General features: G+C 44.1%; 1 protein-coding gene across 4 annotated transcripts in view; it reads right to left on the bottom strand.

Annotated features, from left to right (window-relative positions):
* TRAPPC13 (trafficking protein particle complex subunit 13) overlaps positions 1–26432 on the bottom strand; it is a 512549-nt gene that overhangs the window by 6920 nt on the left and 479197 nt on the right. For 2 of the 4 annotated variants that reach the window (XM_078675160.1, XM_078675158.1), the window contains one exon: positions 20794–20944. In XM_078675160.1, the coding sequence (XP_078531286.1) occupies positions 20794–20944 (151 nt within the window). The remainder of the gene's footprint in view (positions 1–20793; positions 20945–26432) is intronic. The other 2 variants (XM_078675157.1, XM_078675159.1) reach the window with 1 other exon arrangement.

Here is a 26432-nt window from a genome sequence, read left to right as displayed (position 1 = left end):
TCCACAACACCTACAGATTACAAATCGGCCCTCAGGGTCCGCCTCTAGTAACGTCAAAGTGAGTTTGGAGCGTGGATTGGCCCATGTGAGCGTTCCCCGTGAGTGGGTAGTGAAGCCCGCCCCCACACTATTACCCGCTAAACCTTTATGTGTCAACATTTTGCTGTTAATAGGCAAATGAGTCTCTTGCAGGAGAGCCAGGTCTATGTGGTGTCTACGCAGATAACTGAGGACCTTACGCAGTTTCCTAAAGTCGTTGAGGCCCCTGACGTTCCACGTCAGCACCCGCAGGTGATCTGGAGCAGCACCCCTCTGTGTACTATTGGCTTCAGCCATCGCCTCGTCGTGCGGTAAGTGTAATGCAGTGAAGTCGAAAAAAGCTCGGGTGTCCTGGAGGGACAAGGTCAGACAGGCTAGGCAGCGCGTATGTGGCAGTAGCGTGCACAAAAGGATCAAACCAGTAGACATCCAGTAGCGCAACAGCAGTCGAACAAAGCAACAACATCAGCCCAATTACAGTCCCCAACATTCCCCCCTCCACCCACAGCAGACCCACCCCAATTTGGCCTTGCATGTCCCCTTCCCACCCAGCCCTCCCCAGCAACAAATTCAACAACCCGTGTGCAAAACGCTCGGGGGCAATGGTAGCAAGGCTTCTCGTACTCTGCGCACAACTCTCATCTCCAGTGCCCAGCCCCCTTCCCCCCGCCATGCACCACCCGGAAGTCATCAAAACATCAACCCATAGTCTGTTGCAGAATATCTTCCAGCCAACTCATACCTGTTCCCCCCACCCCCTGACCCCCCTCCCCCCACAATGTCACAATCCGGCGACCCGCTAACGCACTAGGAGAGTTCACAGCATATGTTCAGGAGAATTCACAACCCGTGGTAGTCTGTCTTCACCCTGGAACCCCAGCCCCACTTATCTGTCACAATGTCTCTGGTGGGATCAGCCACGGGCCAGAATCCTCCCTACTCGAGTGTTTCTAATTCCGCTGCTTGAGTTCGCCATTCTCTTGGCTTGGAGTCCCCCCCTCAGTCCTGTTCATACAATTGGCCACTGTCCGCCTCCTTTTGTTGATCAGGTAGCCTTTCTTTCTGTTCCTTGGCCCACGATTTCAAGGCTTTCTGCAGCTCCGCTGGGTCAGTGAAAAAATGTGAGTGGCCCTGCCTATTCACTCGCATCTTAGCCGGGTATAACAATGCATAATCGAGGCCCATGTCTCTGAGGCGTTTTTTGTGAGGGGCGAAATGCTTCCTTGCCTCCTGAACTCGAGCTGTAAAATCCGGAAAAATGGAAATCGCCGACCCCTCATATTGCAGGTTCCCCTTGTTTCATGCCAGCCTCAGTGCCGTGTCCCTGTCCCGATAGTTTAATAGTTTCGCTATGACTGGACGTGGAGGGAGCCCCGGATTAGGCTGTGGGCCAAGCATGCGGTGTGCGCGTTCCACTACGAACATCGACGAGAACACTCCGTCGCCCAGTAGGGTGGTGGGCAGTTTTTCTACAAAGAGTTCCATCTTCCCCGTCTGAGTAGTCTCCGGAAGGCCGGTGATGCGTAGGTTGCAGCGACGGGACCTAGCCTCCAAATCCTCCGTCTTATCCTGGAGTGTTCTGATGAGTGTCTCCGCCCGCCGTATCGCTGTGTCCAACTCCGTCTGGGCCTCCTGCACCTCTGTGATCCGCCGTTCAGCCATGTCGTGCCGTTCCGAGTGCTTATCAAGGCGTTCCGCCATGCGGTCCATTCGATAGGACATGGCGTCCATCTTGGTTCCCAGAGCCGCTATGTTCGACTGTATATTCTGCTCCATGACGCGGAGCATAGTCTTTATATCCAAGTCGTCTTCTCGCGCTTCTCCCGCATGCATCTCGCCGTCACGCGGCGCCGGGGGGGCTCGGCGCGGGCAGTCGCCTCTGTGAGAAGGGGAGCTTGCTCTGAGTCCTGTCCCCTTACCCCATGCCTGGAAGTGGATCGTGCCCGCTTCGCGCAGCCGAGGTGAAAGCGCTGGTGTCAAGAGGACCGTCGTAGTGCAAACCTGTAGCTTTGCGTCCAGGGGTTCGCAAGTGTCCCAGCAGGGTATTGATGGGTCAGCACACCCCCTCAGCTCCCTGAAAGTGCGCGAAGGAAGTCTGCTTCGCAGGGGAAGGTCGCAGTGTGTCACACCCCGCAGCAGCGTTGTCCCTGTCGAATCGTGGGGATGTCGCCGATTTGCCCTCCAATGTAGCAGCTAGTGCGTGCTCCAGCAGGTCGGAGAGTGGAGCGGGCCGCCGCAGTTATCTCAACCGCCTCAGCTACACAGCTGAATCTGCCGCCTCTCTCCGGTAGTTTTAATACAGGGGGGGAGGTCAAGGCACCCCTACCTCAGTGAGCCGCCACTCCTCCGCACCCCCACCTCGCTAGCTTCCCGCTACCGATGAAGTCACTGCAGCCTCCCTCGCGTGCAATCTTGATCGCGTCAAAAATGGCGCCTTGTGGCCCTCTGCTTACCAGCGATCCGGGCTCCGCATACGTCTCGTGGGTGCTCTGTGATAGCGGTCAGCTGCCCCTGGGCTATCGGAGTGACGCCTGCCTACTCCCGCCGCATCCGCAGCTGTCCGGTATGTGAAAAGGGGGGCCGCCGGCTGGCGGTGCTTCACAGTAGCCGCACGTCCCTTCACGCAGTCCGGGCGGCGGTACCACTCGAGGCCGTGGTCTGCGGGCCTGCACGTCGCTCCGGTATTCAAGCCTCTCGCTGACGTTAGGAGCGAAGCTGGGTCCCTTCAAGCGGACCGGACCGTCACCCGTTTCATCAGCAACAGTGTGGGAGTCGAGGGTGAAGTTCACATAGGGTCAATGCAGGATTATGTAGGATTTTAGTGGTGGCGCCGGCGGAGCTCGGGAACTAAGCAGCCATTCTTCGCGCTCGCTAGCTCCGCCCCCCGTTCAGGCACCATTACAAGTCTCTGCAGTTTTCAAATCAAACTCTACTATAAATACTTCTACTGTTTCTGGGAACTGAGATGGGAATCAGACAGAACTTCTCCTTATAGTCCCTGGGGTGTGTGGTAGATATTAGAATAGAAGGGAGTGACGCCATCACAGATTTTGTTTTTAGTTCTTGGGAGATTCTCCTGCTTCAGTTTTGTTTTCCTTATTCAGAATTTTTTGCGTAGATGAAAAAACGGGTGATGTTCTCTTTGGTGTAATCCATTACATGACCTTGAGCTTTCCTTGCAAATGATCATGCCTCACTCATAAGTCTTGACAGGCGGCAGGGCAGTTATCAGCCCATAAAGATGTCATAAAATGCTTTTGCTATAAATGGTGATTAACACTAAATGAGGACTACCCTGTGTACCATATTAGCTCATAATCTTTGTTGCTACTAGTTCAAACTTCTAGGGGTGGGGTGGGCTAAGTTGTTGGTGATTGTGTTCAGAACAATATTAAACTTTGTCATAAGCTGCAGAGGTCACTATACTTGTTTGGTTTTTATTATTTTTTATTTTTTATTCCACAGTTGGAACAGGTGACAGCAAACATACAAAAACAAGAAAAACGACAATTATGACATCAAATATTTAGATATCAACAACATTAGTTATATAGCCCTAAGCTTGTCACATCTCTAAATGTGCGTTAATAGCCCCCCATATCAACATACCTAATTGCCGTTTTTTTACCCCCTTTAAGGCATAAAGGCTCCATTCTAATTCATATAAATTATATAGTTTTGCTCGCCAGCTTCAAAAGCTGGGGCTGCCGGTTGTAACCAGTCTGATGCTATACACAGGCGAGCAGTGGTCATGGCTACAAATAAGAAATGCTTATGTCTGCAAAGAGTTGTACCTTTTCCGACGTTCTGTCCTATCCCTAATAACATAAGAGCTGGGGAGATCTTAACAGTAGTATGAGTAATCATGGTTAGAAACTTTTCTATATCAGTCAAGAATTGATGCAATTTACTACAGCTAAAGAATATATGTATACTGTCAGCATTATCACTACCACACCGAAAACATTTGCCATCATACTGTGTACCCAACTTTGCCATCCGTTCTGGAGTGTAATACAATCTAAATAAAGTTTTGTAAAATTGAGCTTTAATATTAGCAGACAAAAAAGTTTTTTTGGACATCATGATCGCATCTCTTATTGACAGATCCTGTTCCCCCAGCTGAACCTGCCAATAACCATTATATTTCTGTAAGTCATCTGGTCTATACTCCATCAACATTATATACAAGATACCAATTTTTTTCCGGGTGCGAATTGCCTCGATCAGTTCATTAGAAACGGGTTGAATATGCTTTCGAATACAGAAATCACGCAGTTGAAGATATTTGAAAAAAGACGTATGCGATAAGTTATATCTTAATGTTAATTCTTTATATGTGTATATAAGCCCAGTAGTTGTAAACAGATCACCAATTAACAGTATACCCTTTTCTGACCAGTTTTTAGCAACCCGGTCCCAGAAGACCGACGGTAATATTTTATCCGCATTGAAAGGTATGTAGTATGTAATCTTCTCTAATTTCATCAATCTGGATACCTTTCTCCAGATTTTAAAGGCTGCTTCCAGCACTTTAAAACGGGTACTTTTATAATAATTACCTTCCAATTCCTTCATTAAACAACCGCTAGCTTGATCCCCAACAATAGAAAGAATATAGACGGCGCTTCCGCAGGATCCTCTACCGGTTCCCGAGTTAAAAGAAGTCGAAGTCTTTGCAAAAAACATACATAATAGTAAAGCAAAAAGTCGGGAATCCCTTGACCTCCTCTTTCAATCGGAAGTGTCATAAATTTCATCGCACGGTGCGGTTTCCCCAGGGCCCACACAAATTTAGCACATGCAGATTGTAGCTGTTGCAAATAATTAACTGGAATCTCAAGGGGAATCGCCCTAAATAAATATAACACTTTTGCTAGAATACTCATTTTAATGATATTACCTCTTCCTACTACAGTCATCTGCAACCGCCCCCATCTATCGAAGGCCTGTTTTATATGTTGTATTGTGGTATTCCAGTTAAAATCAACTATGTCTTTCATATTCGTTCTAATTTTTATACCTAGATATGCGACTTCCGATGTGACTCTAGGATCGTCAATTTGTATATTGTCAGTACATAAAACCTGAGTTTTAGAAGAGTTTAGTTTGTAACCAGAGACTGTACCAAATTCCTGGGCCAATCGCTCAATCTCTACTAATGCTTCAGCAGGATTCACTGTTGCCACTGCGATATCGTCCGCATATGCGAAAACTGAGTGCTCACAATTTTGCACAGTAAATGGCTTAATATGCGGACTACTAGACAGTTTATTTAAAAAAGGGTTAATGAATAAAGCAAAAAGTAACGGAGAACAGGGACATCCTTGCCTAGTCCACCTTGTAATTTTGATCATTTCTGATTTAATACCCATGGCAGATATTCTTGCATTTGGAGCGGTGTACAACACCTGAATAGCAGTTAAGAAGTTTTCTCCAAATCCGGCTCTCCGCATAACCTCCCATAAATATTGCCACTCTACGCGGTCAAACGCTTTCTCAGCATCTAATAGGATTAATCCTAATTGGCGTTTATCTGCCTGTGCAATGTCAAATAGCGTAATAACTTTATTTATATGTGTAACTGTCCCTCTGCTTAGAATAAATCCATGTTGACTCAGGGCAACTAATGGAGTAATAACCTTAGAGATGCAATTTGCGAGAATTTTAGAATAAAGTTTACTGTCACAATTAAGCAACGAAATCGGACGATATGAGCCGAGCAGCTCCGAAGATTTACCCTTTTTTACAAAAACCACGATTGTGGCATCATCCCATGATTTCGGTGCCCTGCCCGATTGTGCAGCTCTAAAAGTCTCCAGCATAACGTGTTTTAAATTATCAAAAAACAATTTATATACTTCCCCCTGGGATACAGTCCGGGCCCGCAGCCTTCCCATATGGCAATTTTTTTATAGCTACTGCCAATTCCTCCCTAGTAAACGGGCTGTCTAACCATTCTTTATCACTGTCTGTTAATTTTGAAAAGGTGCCTAGGTCTGGTAATGAGTCTGCACACCAAACTTTTTCCTGAATGTATAATTCCATATAAAATTGGTGTAAAATAGCAAGTATTTTCTCAGGATCTTCATGAGTATTACCGTGTTTATCTTTTAATTTAGTAATCAAACGTGATGACTCCTGCATTTTTAACCGTAAGGCTAAAGATCTCCCAATTGTCTCCCCATACTCATGAGATTGTCGTTTATATACCAAATATTTCTTGGCAATCTCCTTTCTCCAGACCCCCGATATCTTGGCGCGGCATCGTGCCACTATATCTTCAGATTCTTCAATTCTGAGATGGTTGTCAGTTTTGGGAATTTCCTTTGTGAATTGCTCCTCCGCCGTTTTTAGTGCGATATATAAATCTTGTGTTTCCGCCCTCAACTTGTTCTGGTGATAGTGCCCATAACTCAAAACCTCCCCTCTAAAACATGCTTTAAATGTCTCCCATACCATATCTATGGTGACAGAATGCAAATTAGTATAAATGAAGTCCATTATCCACTTTGACATGTGTGTTCTAAATTGATCTAAGCATAGTTTCCTATCAAAAGTAAATCCAGAGCGCTTATTAACGATCTTTAACTTGGGTATTTCTATTACTATTAGCGAGTGATCAGATGATATCCTTGGGTACAATTGTGCAGAAGCCCCAATCAATAATGAGAGGGGTGCAAAAAAGTAATCTAGCCGGGCCATTTTCTTATGGGGAAATGAATAGAACGTATATCCCGGAAGCGTTGGATATAACTTACCCCAAACATCAACTAAACCATGATCAACTAGTAAATTATGAAGAGCTTTGAACACCCGTGGCGTACGCCCCTTATATTTATCAGGCCCGGCATGAAGCTCTGCTGTATTCAAGTTAATATTAAAGTGCCCACATACTATCAAAGGTGCAATCCAGTTTGCTAGTTCAATATTTAATCCTTGTAGAACTTCCGCCTCATCTAGGTTTGAACCATAAATTGAACACAGAGTGATTTGAGACCCCCCCCCCCGATATTTAATTGCGCAATAACCCATCTACCCCATTTGTCAGTTAAAGTGCGCACTGTACCACAATATTGTGTCTTGGCTAAAATCATTACCCCACGAGTCATAGTTGTTTGTTGTGAAGCAGCAATAAGTGAGTAACCTAAATCAGAAACTAGAAATCTATTGTTCCAAGATAAGTGTGTCTCTTGAAGACACACGATATCTGGTTGGATATGTCGAATCTCTAATGCAACCCTCTTCCTTTTGTTTATATTATTGAGGCCGGATACATTCATAGCACATATCTTAATACTTCGTGACATCAGCATATATAGTAACAGTCAGGTGATCTATAGAGATTTGAGATATAAGTCTCAGATACAGATAAAAAAAAATAGTAATCACTTTTTTTTCCCTTAATGCGGTCTCCTGTTTCCAACGTGTTTTTTACCCCCTTTACCCACCACCAAACTCCCCGAAGTCCCCACCCCACCCTTACCACCCAACCTCCCCCACTCCAAACCCCCCCCCCTACCTCCCCCCCATTACCAAGGCGTTAGGACTCACGGTCCTGAAGATGGAAAGCTTCCCAGCCCCCCTGCCATTAACCCACAGGACTTTTTTTTTTTCTTTCCCCCCTTTTTTCTTTCCCCCCTTATCCCTTCCCCCTTTCTCTTTTCTCCTTTGAGACATAGCCATAGAACAACAAAAACAAAAAACAAAAAAAAAAAGGGACTAAATACAGCCAAAGGACTAAAAGGCTTCATAAACTTTACCAATTAACCAACATATATTACATCCCTTTCAATGGGACCTGAATGTCCTACATAGCCTGTCAAAATTCCTTTGCCGCAGCCACACGAGTAAAAAATCGTGTGTTCTCTTTATACATAACTTTCAATTTCGCAGGATTCATTATATATGATTGCGCCCCCTTGCTCTGAAACTGAGTGACCAACTGGCGCAAAAGCCAGCGGTTCTCCATGGTGTATTTGCAATAATCAGGCGAAGCAAAGAATTCAAACCCTTCCCCAATAAGTTTCTTATTAGGCCGTGTATGCAAAAACACTTCCTCCCTAGCCAGGAAGCGATTAAATGCCACAATAAAAGGTCTGGGCCTAGAGTCAGTATGTCCGGAGCGAAGACGAATATTAAAAGGGAATCTGTGCGACCTCTCTATTTCTCTCTCCCAGTCCCATTTGGTAATCTCAGGAAAACCTTTTCTGAATAGTTCAATGATAAATTTATGCGGATCCTGCCCCTCTTTTCCTTCCGGAATCTGCATAATCCTTAAATTGTTCCGACGTGCACGATTTTCAAAATCTGCCATTTTCCACTGTATATCACTTTTATTCGCACTAAGTGATTCAGTCGCGGTCTTTTGCCGGGCTAGTTCATCCTCAATATTCGAAACTCTTGTCTCGACCTCCGTAAATCTTTCCCCAAAGTCAGATTGGGATTTTGTGAGCCGCTGTATAGAGTTTTGCAGATTCAGACAAGAATTCTGTATTCGGTGACTCTCCTGCTCCGTTTTATCCATGTGACTTAGGATAGTTTGATAGATTGTGGACAATGTAATATCTTCCTCCGCAAATGCGCTTGCCCCAGTGTGAGCCGGGTGCGGCTGATGCCCACCAGAGGCCTCTTCCTCCCTTGATGATTCTCCAACATCCCGTACTGTCGCTAAACTATCCTCGTTATTATCTGTGAAGTCATCTGGCTCCGAGTCACTTCCATCAGCCATACGCATTTGCTTAGAATACTGTGCTGTTAGGTCTTCACAGGATGAGGCTGAATTCTCAGAAAGAGAGTAAAAGTCAGCTGATTCCGCATCAGTTCCCAAAGACTGTGCTTCCGGTGGGGCCTGTGTCTGTAACCCTGCTTGTTTTTGTACTATAATACTAGAGGTAGGGTGATCTTGTTGCTGAGTGTGTGGCAACAGTAACGTATCCTCTGGCTGTAAAGCGCGTTTGTGACTCATAGAAGAATCATTAGTCTGGATATCTCTGCACGTTGAGCCTCGAGAAGGGGTTGAGGCATTATCCCCTGTTGCTGCCGTTACCGTTACATTAATTGCTGCATTTATTTCAGGTAGTACCTCATTATTTACCGTGTCATTTATATCTTCACCCTCTATATCGGGACCAGCCTTTAATGCCTCTTCCGCGTTACCCTAGTGTAACAAAGTTTGCAGCGAAGGAGTAATATTTGTTCCTCTGCGTTTCTCCTCTGCAGCGGAAAAAATTGGGGGAATAGTTCTGGTTTCGGTAACATTTTTACTCTTACCAGCATTGTACTGGCGCTTCTCCGTTACCTCCACGGCAACAACTTTAGAGTTCTTTCCGCGCTCTGAATCCATCTCTCCGCCGAGTGCCTCTTGAACCTTCTGCTGCTTCCCTAGAGTGCCTTTCGGCGGCATTGCTTGTCCGTTACACCTCACTCGAATAGCAGCACACTGCAGCTGCCGTAAACCACCGGCACCTGTGAAGGTAGCAGCCCAACAGGTTAGCCTGAGCTTAGTGGAGCAGGCAGCAAACGTCGAAAAAATGTCGGGCATCGACGATTGTCTCGGCGATATCGAAGTTTCCAAGAAAGATAGAACTTCCTATAGTTTTCGCCTCCCAGTAACATAGAAATTCACAAGTCCGGTTATCGATAATTTCTCTGGTCCTGCAGCATTCATGCGCGGCACTGACAGCCCGTTCCCTGGCTCCTCTGCTCCTAGCCCTGTGGAGTAGCCGGAGAGGTCAGCTTACGTGTCCACACACGCAGGCGCCATCTTGCCTCAATTTGAGTCTATATTTGTTCTACTATACTTGTTTGGTTGTTCCATTTGGGTAAACATTTTTCTTTCTTTGTACTCAGAACTTTTTTTTCAGCTAGATCAAGGATTCCTTGCACCCCATTAAAACAGGACACATTTTATTAGGAAATTACCAACACCTTGGCAGGTCGGACATGCTGTAAGTATTATGAACATTTTCCCTGGGCCAGCATGTTGTCACGGATTGAAGCGGCTGTGCCCACGTTCTACCACAAATTGCCACTACTTTGCAAGGCCCAGCATGTTTCCAGGGATTTGCACCATTGTAGAGCTTGGAAAATGGACGGCTGAATCCCCCTTGCTAGGAATCTAACCCATGACCTGCCATTCACCACATATGAAAACAGAGATTTAACTCACTGAATTTTCTAGATGGTTAATTAGTCCTGTTGTCATCAGCATAGATAGAAGAGTTGCTTCTGACAGCACTAAAAATCCGTAACCAATTTTATGACGGCTTCCATAAAACTATGTCACCAAACGACAAAGCACAGAGCCAAGAGGTAACTTTATGCTCATATACAGTCTCTGATAATACAACTTAGGGCTTCTTGCAGCTCTTGTATGTATAGTATGTATAGCGTACTTATATAGCGTATACTGTCACCCGGAGGGTATCCTGGCGCTTTGACTCAAATCACGGCATCACATACAGAGGAGGATTACACAGCCCTAGGAAAGAGATGGGACTTCAGACCCTTTTTAAAAAGGGTCAACTCGTTCAGCTTCCTTAAAGAAGGCGGAAGAGCATTCTATAATTTGGCGGCAGTGAAGCCAAAGGAGCGACCACCCATTTGTGTCCTCAGAATTCGGGGGACTGCCACCAAAAAAGCAGTGGAGGAGCGTAAGGGCCTAGCTGCCGAGTACCAGTTAAATCTATTCTGAAGTGCAATGGGCCCCAGTCCATGAAGTGCTCTGAAAACAATGTAAGCAGCCTTGAAGCAGATCCACTGATGTAGAGGCAGCCAATGAAGGTCCCTGAGTGCCAAAGATGACGAAGCAGAGCGCGCACGTGAAAGGGCCAACTTGGCTGCCATATTCTGGATCCGCTGCAAATGTGTAATCAGAGAACTAGGGCCACCTAGAAGCAGTGCGTTACAATAGTCTAATCTACTGAGTATGATACTACGCACTACCTCAGGTCTAGCCAGCACCGGTAGCATGGGGAGAATTTTACGCAGCGTTCTTAGCAGCATCATACAGGTGCCAATGGTCTTATTCACATAGGCTTCCAATTGTAGATGCGGACCAAAAATAACTCCCAGGTTGCAAGCAGCATCCGCTGGCTCAACAGTAACCATGGTAGTGGGAGGCCAGAAATCAATGGGCAGGGGACGTGGGATTTTATCTAGTGAGCAATGCAGCACCTCTGTCTTTGATCCATTAAACTGGAGGGAATTTTCCCTTAGCCAGTCCGCCGTGGCTAGCATACAGCGGTGAAAGGTCTCTGTAGAGACAGCATCCTTACCTTCAAAAGAGAAGATAAGTTCTGTGTCATCTGCATAATTTATTACTGTAATACCAAAAGATTTAATCAACTTGATCAGGGGGCAGAGGTAGAGGTTAAACAAAATGGGGCTGATTGCTGAGCCCTGGGGGACGCCTTGCCCTACCATTCTGGTATCAGACATGAAATGAGGCAGGGTCACTACTTGATGTCTATTATGGAGGTATGAGACTAGCCAGTCCCGAGCCATGCCGGCCACCCCGCTATCTTCTAGTCGCCTGATCAATGTAGAATGGTTCACAGTGTCGAACGCGGCCGACATGTCGAGCAGCACCAAAAATGCTGCTCGTCCACTGTCGACTCGCGAACGTAAGTCATTCCGGACAACCACCAGTGCCGATTCCGTGCCTCTTTTGCTGGTTTGTATGAAACCTCATGGTAATAAGATTCCCTGAACTCCTACAGGAACAAGCAACAATCACTACCCCTCAATATAAAAATAAAGGGAAGGACATAGAATGGAGTAAGAGGCGCATCAGTTAAGAGCTGTACTGGTTGAGAAATTCCACTTTCTATCATTCTATGCTCCATAGCTTCCAGCTCTGACTGGCTCTATGCCTGATCCCCTGCCGATTTCCTCACAGAATCCCAACCAAACACTGAGTCAAATCTAACTGAATTGTTGTTATTGGTGCAACACAAACTACCTTATCGCCGCTGTTACTCCCAATCCATAGTTTCCTTTCAATATGTTTACAAGTCAATGCCAAACAATGAACCCATCTGCGTCTCTCAATCTGGTACTCATCTTTGGTCTTTAAGAAAAAACAGCCTAACCTACACTTGTTTGGTGCACAGGAAATGTAATGATTATTTAGCAATATATATTAATAGGTATGGAACAACCTATTTAATTGTAACAATACATTTGTGCATGAGGCCATTCTATATTGCTGTGTTCTGCATTTTTCCACCATCTAGCGTTGGGTCCAAGAACAAAATGCCAGTCTAAATAAGCACAGTACTCTGTGCATCAACCATAAGCGGAGTCTTTGTAACCTGAGGACATTGACCATAATCCCACAGTACCCAACTACATCGCCTTCCTTTTTGGCTTTTTTTCCTGCTTTGACGGTTAGTGGTAGTAAGGATAGTTTAAAATGATTCTTTAAAACTTTTGTCTGTTTTGTTGGTGAGGTGAGAGAGTTATGTGTGAACCTAGAATAACTGAAAGCAGCAAAACTATTGTTACAGGTAATTAACTTGTTTCTTTGCACTATGGAACTATTTTAAATTCCGATCCTGTGTAGTAGTATCATTCTTACACAGAGAGTGAGAAGTGTATATGAGGGCAATTGCAAATAAATGCTTCAATACTGCTTGCCTCACGTTCACTTCTTTTGACTGACAAAATCTACATAGTAGCGTTTGGTGAACATGTGCTTGGATTACCATGTTACTGCTATACAGATGTCTGCTAGTGAAGCAGTGCTTAAAGAAGCTAATGATTCACATTTGTTCTTCATAGATATATCAGCTCCTTAACTTTTTTTCCATTCTAAACTGAATTGCTTTCGCAATCTATTTGGCCAAAGATCCATTGTGACTTCTTTGCCTAGAGATAAGGGAGTATAAGAGACAAAAAATAATTAAGACTTAGTTTTCAAGTGTGCCTATCTATGTAATACTTTGCTGCTATCCTAACATCTTTAATATGTAAAGCAATTTAAACTGCCATGATGTTGAATTGTCTAATTGATATGGAAATCCGAGATTAGCATAATCAAAGGCAGTGATTGCAGTGTTTGTGTGTACAGTAGTTCCTCGGCCCACTATAAAGCCATGTTGCTGTCCTGAGACCAGACCCGGCATCAAGGGAGCTTGACGGTTAGCCAGCACATTAGCATAAAGTTTGGCATGCATGTTAATGAGCGAAATAGACCGGCACGAACCGCATTCATCAGGAGGCTTGCCATTTAAAAAAAAAACAATATTAGAGTTGTCCCATGTTGGAGGAGTGGTCCCTGTGGTGCCGATCTCTTGTATGACCTTAGCAAACACAGGTAACACAATGTTCTTAAACTGTTCATAAAATTCCACGGGTATAGAGTCATCTCCCGCAGCCTTGCCATGTAGTAATACCGACAAATCGATAAATAATTCCTCCTGAGAGACTTCAGAGGTCAGTTGCAAAGCAGCCTCCTCCTGTAAGGAGAGAAGAGCTGCTCTGCCTAAATACTTAGAGAGTTCCTCAGGATTTTTCAAATCAGATTCTGCATACAATGTTTCATTGCATCTTGTAAACTGTTTGAGGATCAAATTAGTCCCTGTGAAAAGCGTGTTATCAGTCCCTTTAAATTAATTGCCGTAGATGAGTTTTTAGCTTTTTTATCGGCCAACTGATAAGCGAATATCTTCCCCACCTGTTCACCATATTCATATTGCAAAGATCGAAGTTTATTGTAATTTGCGGCAACTTTCTCCGTTAAAGAACGACCAACTAAAGCTCGGGCTGAGACCAGATCAGAATAGATCTGGAGTTGGCTCGGTTCATTATCTTTAACAGCAATAGCGTGAGATCTTTCCAAATTGGCAAGTAGCTCACAAACTGTTTTGATTGCAGCCTCTTTAGCTTTATTCCCTCTCCAAATAAACTGTTGAGTAATGCCTCTGATGTAGGCTTTCACTGAATCCCAGAGATTACAAACATTTGTAGAGTTCATATTGCTTTGGAGAAATTCTACCAAGAGTCCTTCCATATGTACAGTATACTGATTATCTGAAATTAAGTATCGAGGAAAAGAGAAGGAACGTCTAGTTTTAAAAAAAACCACACATTTTATTACATTTTTCAATGTACCAGAGGGGCCGAGCCCGACAAGCAAAGTACAGAAGAAATGCATAAAATAATATTTCTGGATACCGTAAAATCCCCCCCCCCCCAATAGTCTGCAGAACATCAGACCTGGAGAAACATGTATAGCCCCACCCCCTAATGCGCACCGTACACTCTTAGGAAACAAAATATGCATGCATCAAGGAAATTCCCAGCCACGTCTTTTTAACAACAATACATTTAGACAGGTAAATTATTCACCACCAAACGTTCAATAGGCTCACGAGCAGCAGACTGTGCCATGGGAGGCAGATCTACATCCCTGTCATCGGCCCACAGAGAGCAAAATCTTCCTGTGCTTCCGAGGACACCACCTTGCCTGAAATACCACAATTTCTGCAGACATGCACCTGTCCAGTGCCTTTTTCAAGTTAGTTAACCTGGGGGGGGGAGGGGACACGTCCTTCCAATGCTGCGCTATGTCACACTTAGCTAAAGTGAGGCCCAAAAACAAGAGGTGTCTCTTATAACGGTTCCCCCCAATGTCCTCTGTGCTGTGTAAGAGCACTAATCTTGGATCCATTGGAATATCCCACGCCAGGACATGACCTAAGCATGACCGCATGCATGACCAGAATATCTGCAGCGCCCCACACCGTGTGAAGGAAATACCCCTCATCTGTACCGCAGCGGAGACTGACCGGTACTGGATTGCCCCCATTTTCCATAGCCGAAGAAGAGTATAGTATATCCTGTGGAGGTATTTAAATTGGATTAGCAGATACCTGGTAGAGACGGCGGCATACCGAGGACAGCCCAACGCCTCGACCCAGTCGTCGTCTGTGAGGGCCGGCAAATCAGTTGCCCATGTCTCCCATGTTTTGTGAATAGTGGTCTTGGAGTGGGTATTGAGCGTCAGATAGACTTTCCGGATTTTGTAGGAACATCTAGTTTTGATTGCCGGACAAGTTTGAAAGCTAAGATTTAAAGGGTTATGGTCCGAAGTGATTTTAGGACACCGCTCGATCCTCGCCGTCTTAAGGATCTGATCATGGGACCACACCATATCGATTCTGGAATACTGCCTGTGTGGGCATGAATAATAAGTAAAGCCGGAGAGACCTGGATATAGCGTTCTCCATATATCCCTAAGATTACGTATACATGCTAATTCCAGAATTGCTGCCCTAACTTTGGGCATTCTAACGATGGTGCGATGACTAGTGGAATCAACAGCGTGGGAGCAACTTAGGCATGGTACTTTTGGACACGGAAAAGGCTTTTGACTGCATAGTTTGGGGTTGTTTATGGTCTACTCTTACTGCCTTTGGAATAACTGGCCGATTCCTTACGTGGGTCCGAGCCTTATATTGTACACCGCAGGCTAAACCGAGCTAGTTAGGCACTCAATCTATGCCCTTTCGTATATATAGAAGGACAAGGCAGAGTTGTCCCCTGTCCCCACTCTTGTTCACTCTCTACATTGAGCCTCTAATACGAACTTTGATGATCAATGATAGAATTACAGCACTATGCTCTGGATCCTCCGTACTTAAGGTTTCCAGCAGCCTCTCTAGAAATTATTAAGGAAGAGGCACACATTTTTGGCTCATTCTGTGGTTATAAATTAAATACCAGTAAGACATTCATGATTGTTAATGTTAAGCCTGTTAGACCCATAGCAGGCTTATGTCAAGTAGCAACTTATCTCAGCGTGCGTATTACTTCAGAAATACAAAACATATTTAATTTGAATTATGAATCTATGTTACAGGAAACTATCAAAAAGCTAAAGCGATGGCATAATCTCCCTATTAGCATTATTGGGAGATGCAATATAATAAAGATGTCAATTCTACTTACATTTTTATACTTATTCCATGCTATTCCTTTAAGAGTAACTAATTATTTTTTCAAAAAACTCAACGGTATACCAAGTAGTTTTATTTGGGGCTACAAGCGGGCTTGGAGAGCGATTACATTTATAAATCATATATATTTATATATACATGTACAAGGGGGGGCTCCAACTACCGGATTTTAAGCTTTAATTTTGGGCTTCTTTCTCAGGGCGTTTCCACAGTCCTTTCGTAAATAAAGGCCAAGATTTTTACCATCAATTTTTACTGGGCCAAGAAAGTGCTAGATTTTTATATTGCACACTAGATTCGAATTACTATAAACGTGTTCTGTTTAAGACTATCGGAGACACATTCACTATTTGGCGGGATATCGTTCTTGGCTATTCGCTTCCAACTTTTCATATGTTCCCTCTTTAAGACAATCCATTTCTGCCTGAGATCTTTAAGGATAAATTGGCAAAAAGCTGAGCTATATTCGAGGTGGAGGGACTTGGACATTTAAATGACACTACTGGTTTTAAGACCTTTCAAATTCTCCAAAATACATTTTCACTCCCTCAACATTTCTATTATAAGTATTTGTAGATCCGAGATTTTTTCCTGAGGGCGCAAGGGCTTGCATCAATTTCTGCACATGACATTCTGACATTTATTCACGAAGCACTCCCTTAACATTCAATACGTATTGCTTACCAACATCTAAAATAGCCTAGAATAGTTCCATGTGTACAGCTTGCGCTGAAGTGGAGCTGCACTTTGGGGTCAGATATATCTGCTGTAGTGATCAAGGATGCATTTACTACATTAAGAGGCAATAGTGTCAGTCAATCTAAAGCTTCAACATTTCAAGACACTGTGTATGCTATACTATACTCCCAAGAAGATAGCAAGTTGGCAGAGAAATCGAGGCGACCAAGCCCTGGATGAAAAAACTAAATTTCCTATATGCGGAGCCACTGCAGCCGACAGTACACGTTTGCTACATGCCTGTCGATCTGGAGATTTTGGAGGATATTAGCCATGTTTGTAGAGACAGACTGGGTCTAGAATTAAGATTTACTACACAGAAGATAATGATGTGTTTTAAGATTGACCCTAGCCCTGCACCTTGTGCATTTTTTGCCATCTTATTAGTTAGTGCAAGGCTCACGATTGCCAGGGCTTGGATCTCCCCTAAACCTAGTAGCTCGGTAGAATGGTGGTCCATGTTGGTTGACATCTGTGAAAGGGAAAAAGCTGCTGCAAAAACCAGAGGTATACGCGCTATCCAGAAATTCTAAACTATTTGGCATAAGGTAGGATTAATAATTTAAACATGATTTTCCAGTTTCATATGTTGCTGATGTATTCATTTTAGTCAATGGATATTATGGGATTTGATTACCACCCTGGCCTGTTCGGAGTCTTTTCCTTTTATCTGTATATATTATGATGATCTCCCTTTGCATCAATAATAAAAAATTATTTAAAAAAAAAAAAGAAATCCGAGATAACATTAGGATAAATTCTTGATTTATAGATGGATTAGTATATATGACAACTTTACGAGGAACAATTTGAAAGTATGGTTGCTGCAATATAAATGCTTGCAGTTCTCTATCCCGTCTCATTGATGATTGCTATTAGGACGACATACTTCACAGTAAACTTGCATTATGCATAGGTTCAACGGGTGTTAACCACAACCTACAAAAAAACATGTTTAAATTCTAAAATGGGAGAAGTGTATGTCTTTATGTGGTGTTTTAAATAGGAACACCACATCTTCCAACAGCAGTGAAAAGTGTTCCTTTTTATAGGCCTTATGTTTGGTCCGACCATAGCTGGTTTTATCATCAATTTTATGAAGTAATCTTTAGCGACGATTTCTAGAACCCATTTGTTGGAGGTTATTTTGGCCCACTGTGCATCAAAAATACTCAGATTTCTTTAAAGAGGAATTGTGTGGGTGGGCAGCAAGTACATAAATTCATTTGGAGGCAGAAGTACAGTCTCTATGTCTGTCTTCCTTCGCCAACATGAAATGGCTGACGCATTGCTTGCTGACCTCACAGCCAAGAGGATGAAGATATAATGGAACATATGCAAATTGGTGCAAGCGATATCTCTGCTGGGAGTGTGCTTACCCACTAGTCTTCCTTTTTCTGACACTGATATTCCATGCCTACATGGTCCGCTACTTTGCACTCTTTGCCATTACTATTTTTTGATTTGTTCAAGGCGGCCATAAACGGATTTGGCAGGTATGTCTTCTGATGGGGCGTAACACAGGCCGATGCAGCCCCCGCGGTGCGGGAGGGCCCTCACCCTCCAGGGGGCCCGTCAGCACCGCACTTCTGCTGGGGAGCTCTAGATTGAGTCCGGAGGGGGCCCCCTCAAGGTTCGTTACGCCACTGCTTCTGATGACTAAACCTATGCTTTCCTAATGGCTAGCAGTATCCACTGAGTCCAGGGCAGACTTTAATCACATGTTGGAGATGGTTTTACCTCCCTGAAACAAAGCAACCTTCTTTTTTAGTACACTTCAGTGAGGTGTTTATATATTTCTTCTACCTTTTCCAAATGTTGGTGTACATAATAACGTAGCTAAAGACAAAATTAGAAATTCTGTAAACACAAATATCTATTTTCTTATCAACTGCCTCTCACCTTTTACTTTATCAGGTGGCTAGCCTGACTTAACTGAAAATAAATATCAGATTTCACTCAGGTGCCTTACATTTGCCTTCAAATTTAGGGGCGACTGTTGGCATTTTAAAGGTCTGACATACTTCTCTTTTGCAAAAGACTGGGCACCTCTGACAGAAACCCGGTTCATCCTCAAGGCTCTCTCCAGACAGAAAAATAGGTCAATAAATTACCAGATGATGATCTAGACAGATATGATTAAGTAGCATCATCTCAGATGTTTCCTTCATCATCTCTCTCCTCTTTAAGAGGATCCTGGCAGTATACATGTTCAACACACTGGTCCTCTGCAAGCACAGTTGTTGAAACCTCCATTATGGATTAGAATTGGACTTTCCTCAATATCATCACTGCCTTGGTCTGTCCTTCTTTGAAATAACATGCAGCTTGATTACTACTTTGAAAAGATTTCTATTTGTCATCTTGCTTTACTCTTTTGGACCTGGAAAATCTGTAATCTTTTTTTTACATCAACCAATTTAGACTGTCTATTTTGTTGAAATACATTTGTTATTTTCATGTTCACCTCGATCATACATTTTGAAAGGGGAGATTGTCTCTTTAAAGTACCGTTTTGTGTTTTTGGCCAAGTAGATACTAGCGTCTTTTTTTTTGTGCCTGTTTCATAGACCTTCAATCTTCACTAGGTAGAATGTCCTATTGCATTTACCAGCTGCACATTTGATAGCAGGGGCCTTCCCCTGAAGCACTATGGGCTTTAAGGATTTAAGGGAATGAAAGCATCACTTTCAGCACCAAAGCCAGTGGACAAACATTTTTGTTCACTTCATCATGGTAGGAGCCAAATGACTGTTTTCCTTTTGCTACCTGTGTCTTCATCCTCCTTAGACCTTAACATCTGGGTCTAAACCAGTTTCTTAAACAGTGGTCAGTGAGCCTTCATAAAAGAAGGGGTCTTGCAGTATGATCCTATAACAGCGTCAACATTGTTGCAACATGTGCAATTCTTCACAACATTGCTTGCAGGAGGGGCCCACCCATGGAGGTGTCTGATTTAGACCAGAGGATGATGACCTAGGCCCACCTGCCTGAAACCCACCCAAGCAAAGTAGAGCAGCAGAGGTGACATGACGCAGGGAGCACATAGCCAGACATTTTTTTCACGGTAAGATGCATCCATTTACATAACATCCTCAACAAATGACAAAACGTGTAGTAGATTTAGAAAATTGGGAAACCCTTAAATATCAGGGTATTCAGAAATTAACTGCAGGACAACATGTGATTCATGGGCAACATAATCAAAATGTTTTTGACAAAGAGCGGTTACACCACCGCCAACAATGGTCCATGGGGACAACAGCATGGTTCACATGCAATGTGCAGTCACTTCATGCCTCTTCGGGGTGCTTGGTGGGTTTTATCCTTTGGGGATATGGGTTGCCTGCTACTGCTCCTAGGCACTCCTGTGGTTGAACCTCTCTCATTGCCCCAGTAATAAGACTGGAGGTTTGTATTCCCTCAAAACCAGCAGTCATTGCTGCAGATCTCTGACCACTTCTCCACTGTAGTGGCCCATTTCCACCTGCAGGGTCTGTGTGCATCTTGACTGGAGGGTGGTTGCCTGGGCCAGGCTGCCTGCTGGCCTGCAAGGTGCAGCAGCATCCTCCCAGGCAAGTAGATCAAGTGACGTGTATTGTCTGTTCATGTCATCTTCAAGTGTTTGCCTTTTAACAACCCCCATTTCTGAAGAAAAACCGAGCTGAGCCAATGCTTTATTCTAGACCTTTGTGGCTGCAGCCAAGCAATTACTATATTTCTTACCAAGAACAAACTCGACATCAGCTTAAGTTTCAATTTCCTCCTTTTTGCCCGTCGGCAAGAACTCAAGAGGCACTGTTTGGTTCTACTGCAGCACCTGGACCATTACTGTCTGCAGACTGGTTACTATAATAGCCCTCAAACAACTTACTTCCAGGCACAGCTACGTCTTCACTCCATCTGGGTGACACTGACAAAGGCAGACATTATACTTACACTGGTGACTCTTGAGCTCATCATAGATTTGACCGCTTCAGTTTGAATGTTTATGCAATTATTATGTGTTATACATCATCATCCTATACAGCAGATGAAAGCATGGTCTTACCTGCAGCCCCTGAACTGATGACAGCAGCGTGAGCATAAGATGAAGGGATGAACTTGGGCTTAGTTTTCCGAGCTGCCTTCCTGATACTCCACACCAGTGAATGGCATTGGTATTACACATCTCCAGGATGAGATCCATGGTTCTTTCACTGCTAAATAGGAAGGATAATATTGTAGACAGTTAGTACATTAAACACTGGGTTGTCAAAGGATTTAAATACACCTGGACATTATACAGGTAGCATCCATGAAAGGAAGAGCTTTCCATTTTGAATATGCCTGAGGTAGGACCAAAATTTCTGTGCAAATCTCCAATGAAAAGATCACAAGGCCGTAACCCCTTTTAAAATATCAATTAAAAGTGATGTGTACATTGGTTTGTGAACCTTTATCTGCAGTGACACTAAAACCTCCTACTGTGTTATTATTAACTTTTACCATAATAATTGTAATCCTTATTACACAGACATAGAAGATTCTTTTGGGTCGGACCCTCAGCATGGCACTGAATGAATTAAAGGGGTACTCTGGTGATAATTTGGGGGGAGACTTTTAACAGCAGGGTTTGCCCAATTTATAGAAATATTATTTGTTGTGCGCTGGGCTGTGACAATGAGGATTATTCCCTCTCTTCTCTTTCAATGTTTATATTAACACAAATAATGCGAATACCTTGGATACATGAGTCCTGGCAGAAGATACATGATGATACCAAATTACATGGACCACAGAATGAGATTATTCCCTTTTGAGCACAACCCATGTGATGATGCTTCAAATGCAATCCTGAGTAAGCACTCTCTTCTGCTAACACTAGATTTTTCAGCAACCCCAGCCTGTTACCAAATACCTTTACTGGTAAGTGCTCGGGCAGTTTGATTGATTGTATTGCCTTTTCTGAAAAGTATAGAAATAAGGTTGCTGATTTCTCCATGTTACAGAACTGTGTGAGTGACCATAATCCTCAGGCATTTTGCTTGTCTATGCGAAAATTACAGCATCAGCTTCCGCATTCTCTAATACCAAAAGAGGTCAATCAGAACAAGGGTATCCTCCGCAAATGGGTAACCATGGTTTCCAGACACCTACTAGCTGAACTTTCAGCCAGAAATGGGGAGCAGATGGTAATGTGTTTGGAGAACGAGGAGGACCCACGTGCATGATAAGGGTGCATTCTGAAATCTGTAACACTGTGTTTGTGTTGTTAACACTCAAAGGTTTATGGGGAGCCCAAAAACCAGAAGTGGTTCGACAGAGCTTGTTCACAGGCACATAGAGATCTAATACAGGCCCTTAAGTGGATACCAAGGGATGTGGAGGAATTGAAGTTATGCAGATGGAATTATAAACAGGCCATCACTAATAGAAAGTCAGCGATAAGGCAAGAAGCCCGAGAACACCTATGTGAGTCTAGTATAAAGACCGATAGTCGCCTATTCTGGGTAACAGCAAATTCCCACGGGATGTCTTGGAGCCGACACTCATTACCTTAGAGCCATTATAAGCCCAGATCTACTCCATTGTTTCCAATGGAGTCTTCAACATTCCTATCTTCTTATAGCTATTATTTAGCTGTCAAGATTTAACACAATAGGCAAACCCATAAGAATGCACAAGCATTAAGTGCCAATCAACAAAGACTGCTATGAGGTATCTTTGCATCTTGGAATTCGACATCAATACAGTGTTTCAAAGCCTGGTTCTCTCTACATTAGATGATGGGGTGTTCCTACTATCTGGCATTCCTGAAAAAACACCTCGCTCGTTTGAAGGTTACCCTTTATACTGCAGCAAACAGCAAACACTTTGAGCACATCACACCTGAACTTATCACTCTTCAATGGCTAGTGAAACGAAGCATCTTCAAGCTGGGCTGTATCGTTCACAAATACCTATACAATGAACCAGATGACTTCTGAGAACTACACATTTCCTGCACTTAGAAACATCTCTCTTCAAGAAATAGCTGACACTTGCTCACACCTTCATAGGAAGCACTGTGGGGGTCTGGAACTACCTTCCACCCAATATACAAACGAATCCAGGCATTGACTCCTTCAAGAGAGAGTTGAAAACCCTACTATTCCAAGACACTGCCCGTCATGAACTCTACCAACTATTCTTTGCTAACATCCCTAGCTCTCTGCTGAGCGAACCTTTGGTAGTTAGCATTTATGCACTTTACCAAACTTCGACCTGACCTCCTACTGCTTCCTACTCTTACTTATACCGATTTCAACATGCCAGGACCTCCCTAAGATGTTGGGGAACTGACAATGTGCATATCCACTTCTCATTCCCTTCTGGTGCTATTTAGTTACATACATGCGGACATTTCTTATCTATAACTATTTAACTTACAATAAAATAGATGAATGTCCTTTAGACTGCTTCAAGGTATGTTGTCCTGCGGTCAATTTGTTTAGCTCATACGCCTTTATATCTTTACATGTTTTTTTCTTTATTAAAATAATGTAACATGTTTATATGGTCACAATCCACAGTCTCTTCATTAGTCAAAGCATACCATACAATCCACACTTCCAGGATGGATGCCTGCCTGCTCTATGCAGCAGTTTCCAGATCAAGCTCATGGTAAGGCAAATGGAGTGCAGAAAGGGGAAATAAAGGCGGTCAGAAACAGAATGGTTGAATACAGGAAAAAGTCATCACTATGTAGGAATAGCTTAACTCTACAGAAGCAAGCGTCAGCACAAAACAAGGATTAGATCATCTAAGCATGCTAACACTATTCATAATTTCAAACAGATCCAATGAGGCAGAACTCTCAACGGGACCCCTCACCAGGGGTCAGCACAATGACTGGCCAGCCGCTGTGCTCCAAGGATAGGCATGCTGACCCATCTGCACGCCTAACTACGGATACAACCATCTTGCCACTGCGGATCTGGCAGCAGGCAATTAAATCACTCCTATTCTTAAGCTACCGACTACTGTCCTGTACTGGCAAATTAATCGGTCCTCGGCATCATCCCTGCAATTAGGTCACTCGCTCTGACCTTACTGCAGCCGCACCTTAATTGTCGATCACTCCGTGACGACCATCTGTTTTACTGATCGCCATATTGTTCCAACTACTGGCTACATAGCAACTTCCCAGGAACTTGTTTTATTGCTTAGTCCTGATGATGATTCCATGATCATGTTAGGGATTGAAACGTCATCGACTCTCACATCTTAACTCTAAACTTTTAATTCGTATTATTTGTGGAGTACAAGATGCATCTTTGATTGTGACTTCGTTCAATTTATATTTTACATTAAAAGCCACTTTTAAGTCACCTGCCAGTGGTAAGGAAATCGGCTGATTGCCCAATACCCAGTCACGTCCCACCCACTCACCAATTTATGTTTTGTTGTATTTTGAATAAAACTTTAAAGTTGTCAATTTCAGACATGCATATACCCAATCTTCATTGTTATATTGTGGTACATAGGAATGTAACAAATAAACTTGGAAGGGACCACTGTCTCTTGAAATTAACCAGTGGACCTTCAGCACAGCTTGTGCCACACAGACAGACATAGCCTTTCAAACCTGTCTGAGGCTTGCCACTGCAGAGTCCACATGTGTAGTTTACTGCCACTTTGACTTGACATTTAAAACTACTTGCCAAGCCTTAAACGTACCTTTTATTACACACAGGTCACCCCTAAGGTAGGCCCTTGGTAGTTCTATGGACAGGGTGCTGTGTAAGTAAAAGGTAGGACATGTGTTTTCATTGTGTGGTATGTCCTCGTAGTGACAAACGGCCTATTTTAGTTCTCACCACTGTGAGACCTACTCCTCTCATAGGGTAACATTAGGAATTGCCTTATAAACTTTTACATGGTAATTCCTGATCTGAAAGGAGTGGTGTTGCCATTTTTGGTATGTTCAGAATGGTAGTGATAAATTCTGCTTACTGGTGTAGTTGGATTTTACATTACAATTTTAGAAATGCCACTTTTAAAGTTGGCAGGGTATGCTCAGACGAGAGTCCCTTGCTCACTTTGCCACTGGATTCAAGCAAGCCTGGCTGAAGACGGCTGAAATGCCAGAAACCGGTCCTAGGAAGCTTGTTTCCAGTCCAGGGAAGGCATGGCTTGGCAGTTCGGGCTGGACTGTTCCCATGAGGCACAGGGTCAGACTGATTTGCATATGGCCATGTCTGAACTGGGGTGGCAGAGTGGGCTAAAGAACGGTGATGGATTAAACCCAGATCTGTTGACTGGGTGTGAGTGTTTGATTGGTTCGGATGCTCCGTCCATCACCACCCCCTTTTGTACCACTTTGTTGGCCATAAGTTGGCAGGGTATGCTCAGACGTGAGTACCTTGCTCACTTTGCCACTGGATTCAAGCAAGCCTGGCTGAAGACAGCTGAAATGCCAGAAACCGATCCTAGGAAGCTTGTTTCCGGTCCAGGGAAGGCATGGCTTGGCAGTTCGGGCTGGACTGTTTCCATGACGCACAGGGTCAGACTGATTTGCTTATGGCCATAACCCAGATCTTTTGACTGGGTGTGAGTGTTTGATTGGTTCAGATGCTCCCATCAGCACCCCCTTTTGTACCACTTTTAGAAAGTGGGCATTTCTCTGTGTTTATGCCTCTTTTTGCTTTGCAGCCTGACTCCAATCCAGGTGTAGGCTTGGTTGAAAGCTCTACTTGATGCATACTTTCCAGACAGCCACAACACAGGAAGGGATGGGTGTGACAGGGATTACACCTGCATTCATCTGCATACTGATGGTCTTACTAGGCTGGGAGAGGGTGGTCATAGTGTTAGGTAGTGTCCTACCCTCACACATTGGGCTGGTTTACCCCCAACTGACGTCTGGAGACAGGGCTGGGTTGAAAGGGATTGTTGTGCCCTTCTAAGATTTCTTGTGAAGTTACCCCCTACAGCAAAGAAATTATTGAGTACAAGTACAAATACAGGGGTGTTGACCCCATGATTTTAGGCACTGCATGAGACTTGTAACCTGATGCTGCTGGCTTGACATGGTGGACCAGAGGACTGCTGTGCTGCCAGGAGGACCGCAATTAGGGCTACCTACTTTGTTGTGCCGGGCTGCTGGAGGGACTGCCACTCTGCTAAGGATGTGTATGTGCTGGCCTGTAGCTGTGTGCCTCCCAAGTATTTTCCCAGAAGCCAAGTGTGTGGGAAGCGCTGTGTACTGCTCCTTGCTTCTCCAAACTTAGCGTGTGGTGAGCACTGTTTACCGCTCCTGGTGTTTTAAACTTAGCGCATGGTGAGAGCTTCATCATTTCCCCAGGGACTCCCAGTAATGGCTACTGTTTTAGTTACCTGCGCGTGCAGAGTGCTTTTACTTCTCCCCGAGACCAGTGCACTATATGTATGAACCAGGGCTGCGCTTTCCCCTCTCGTGAGGAGTACCCTGGAAGCAGCATGTATGGACTGGTAAGTGGGAATGGATTCATGGTCTTAGCAGGAGCAACGCTGGAGGTCGGGAGCAGCGTTTGTTCCCCAATCCCCCCTGCATCTTTTTAAGCCGGGTCCCAGCACAACTCATTCCCTAGCACCGCTGGAGGTCGGGAGCAGCGTTTGTTCCCCCAATCCCCCATGCATCTTTTTAAGCCGGGTCCCTGCACAACTCATTTCCTAGCAGTGTGGGCC

The sequence above is a fragment of the Lissotriton helveticus genome, chromosome 2_1 (genome assembly GCF_964261635.1).
Source record: "Lissotriton helveticus chromosome 2_1, aLisHel1.1, whole genome shotgun sequence".
NCBI classification, from domain to species: Eukaryota; Metazoa; Chordata; class Amphibia; order Caudata; family Salamandridae; genus Lissotriton; species Lissotriton helveticus.
Note: the sequence above shows the minus strand (reverse complement) of the source record. Positions and strands in the feature narration are given on the sequence as shown.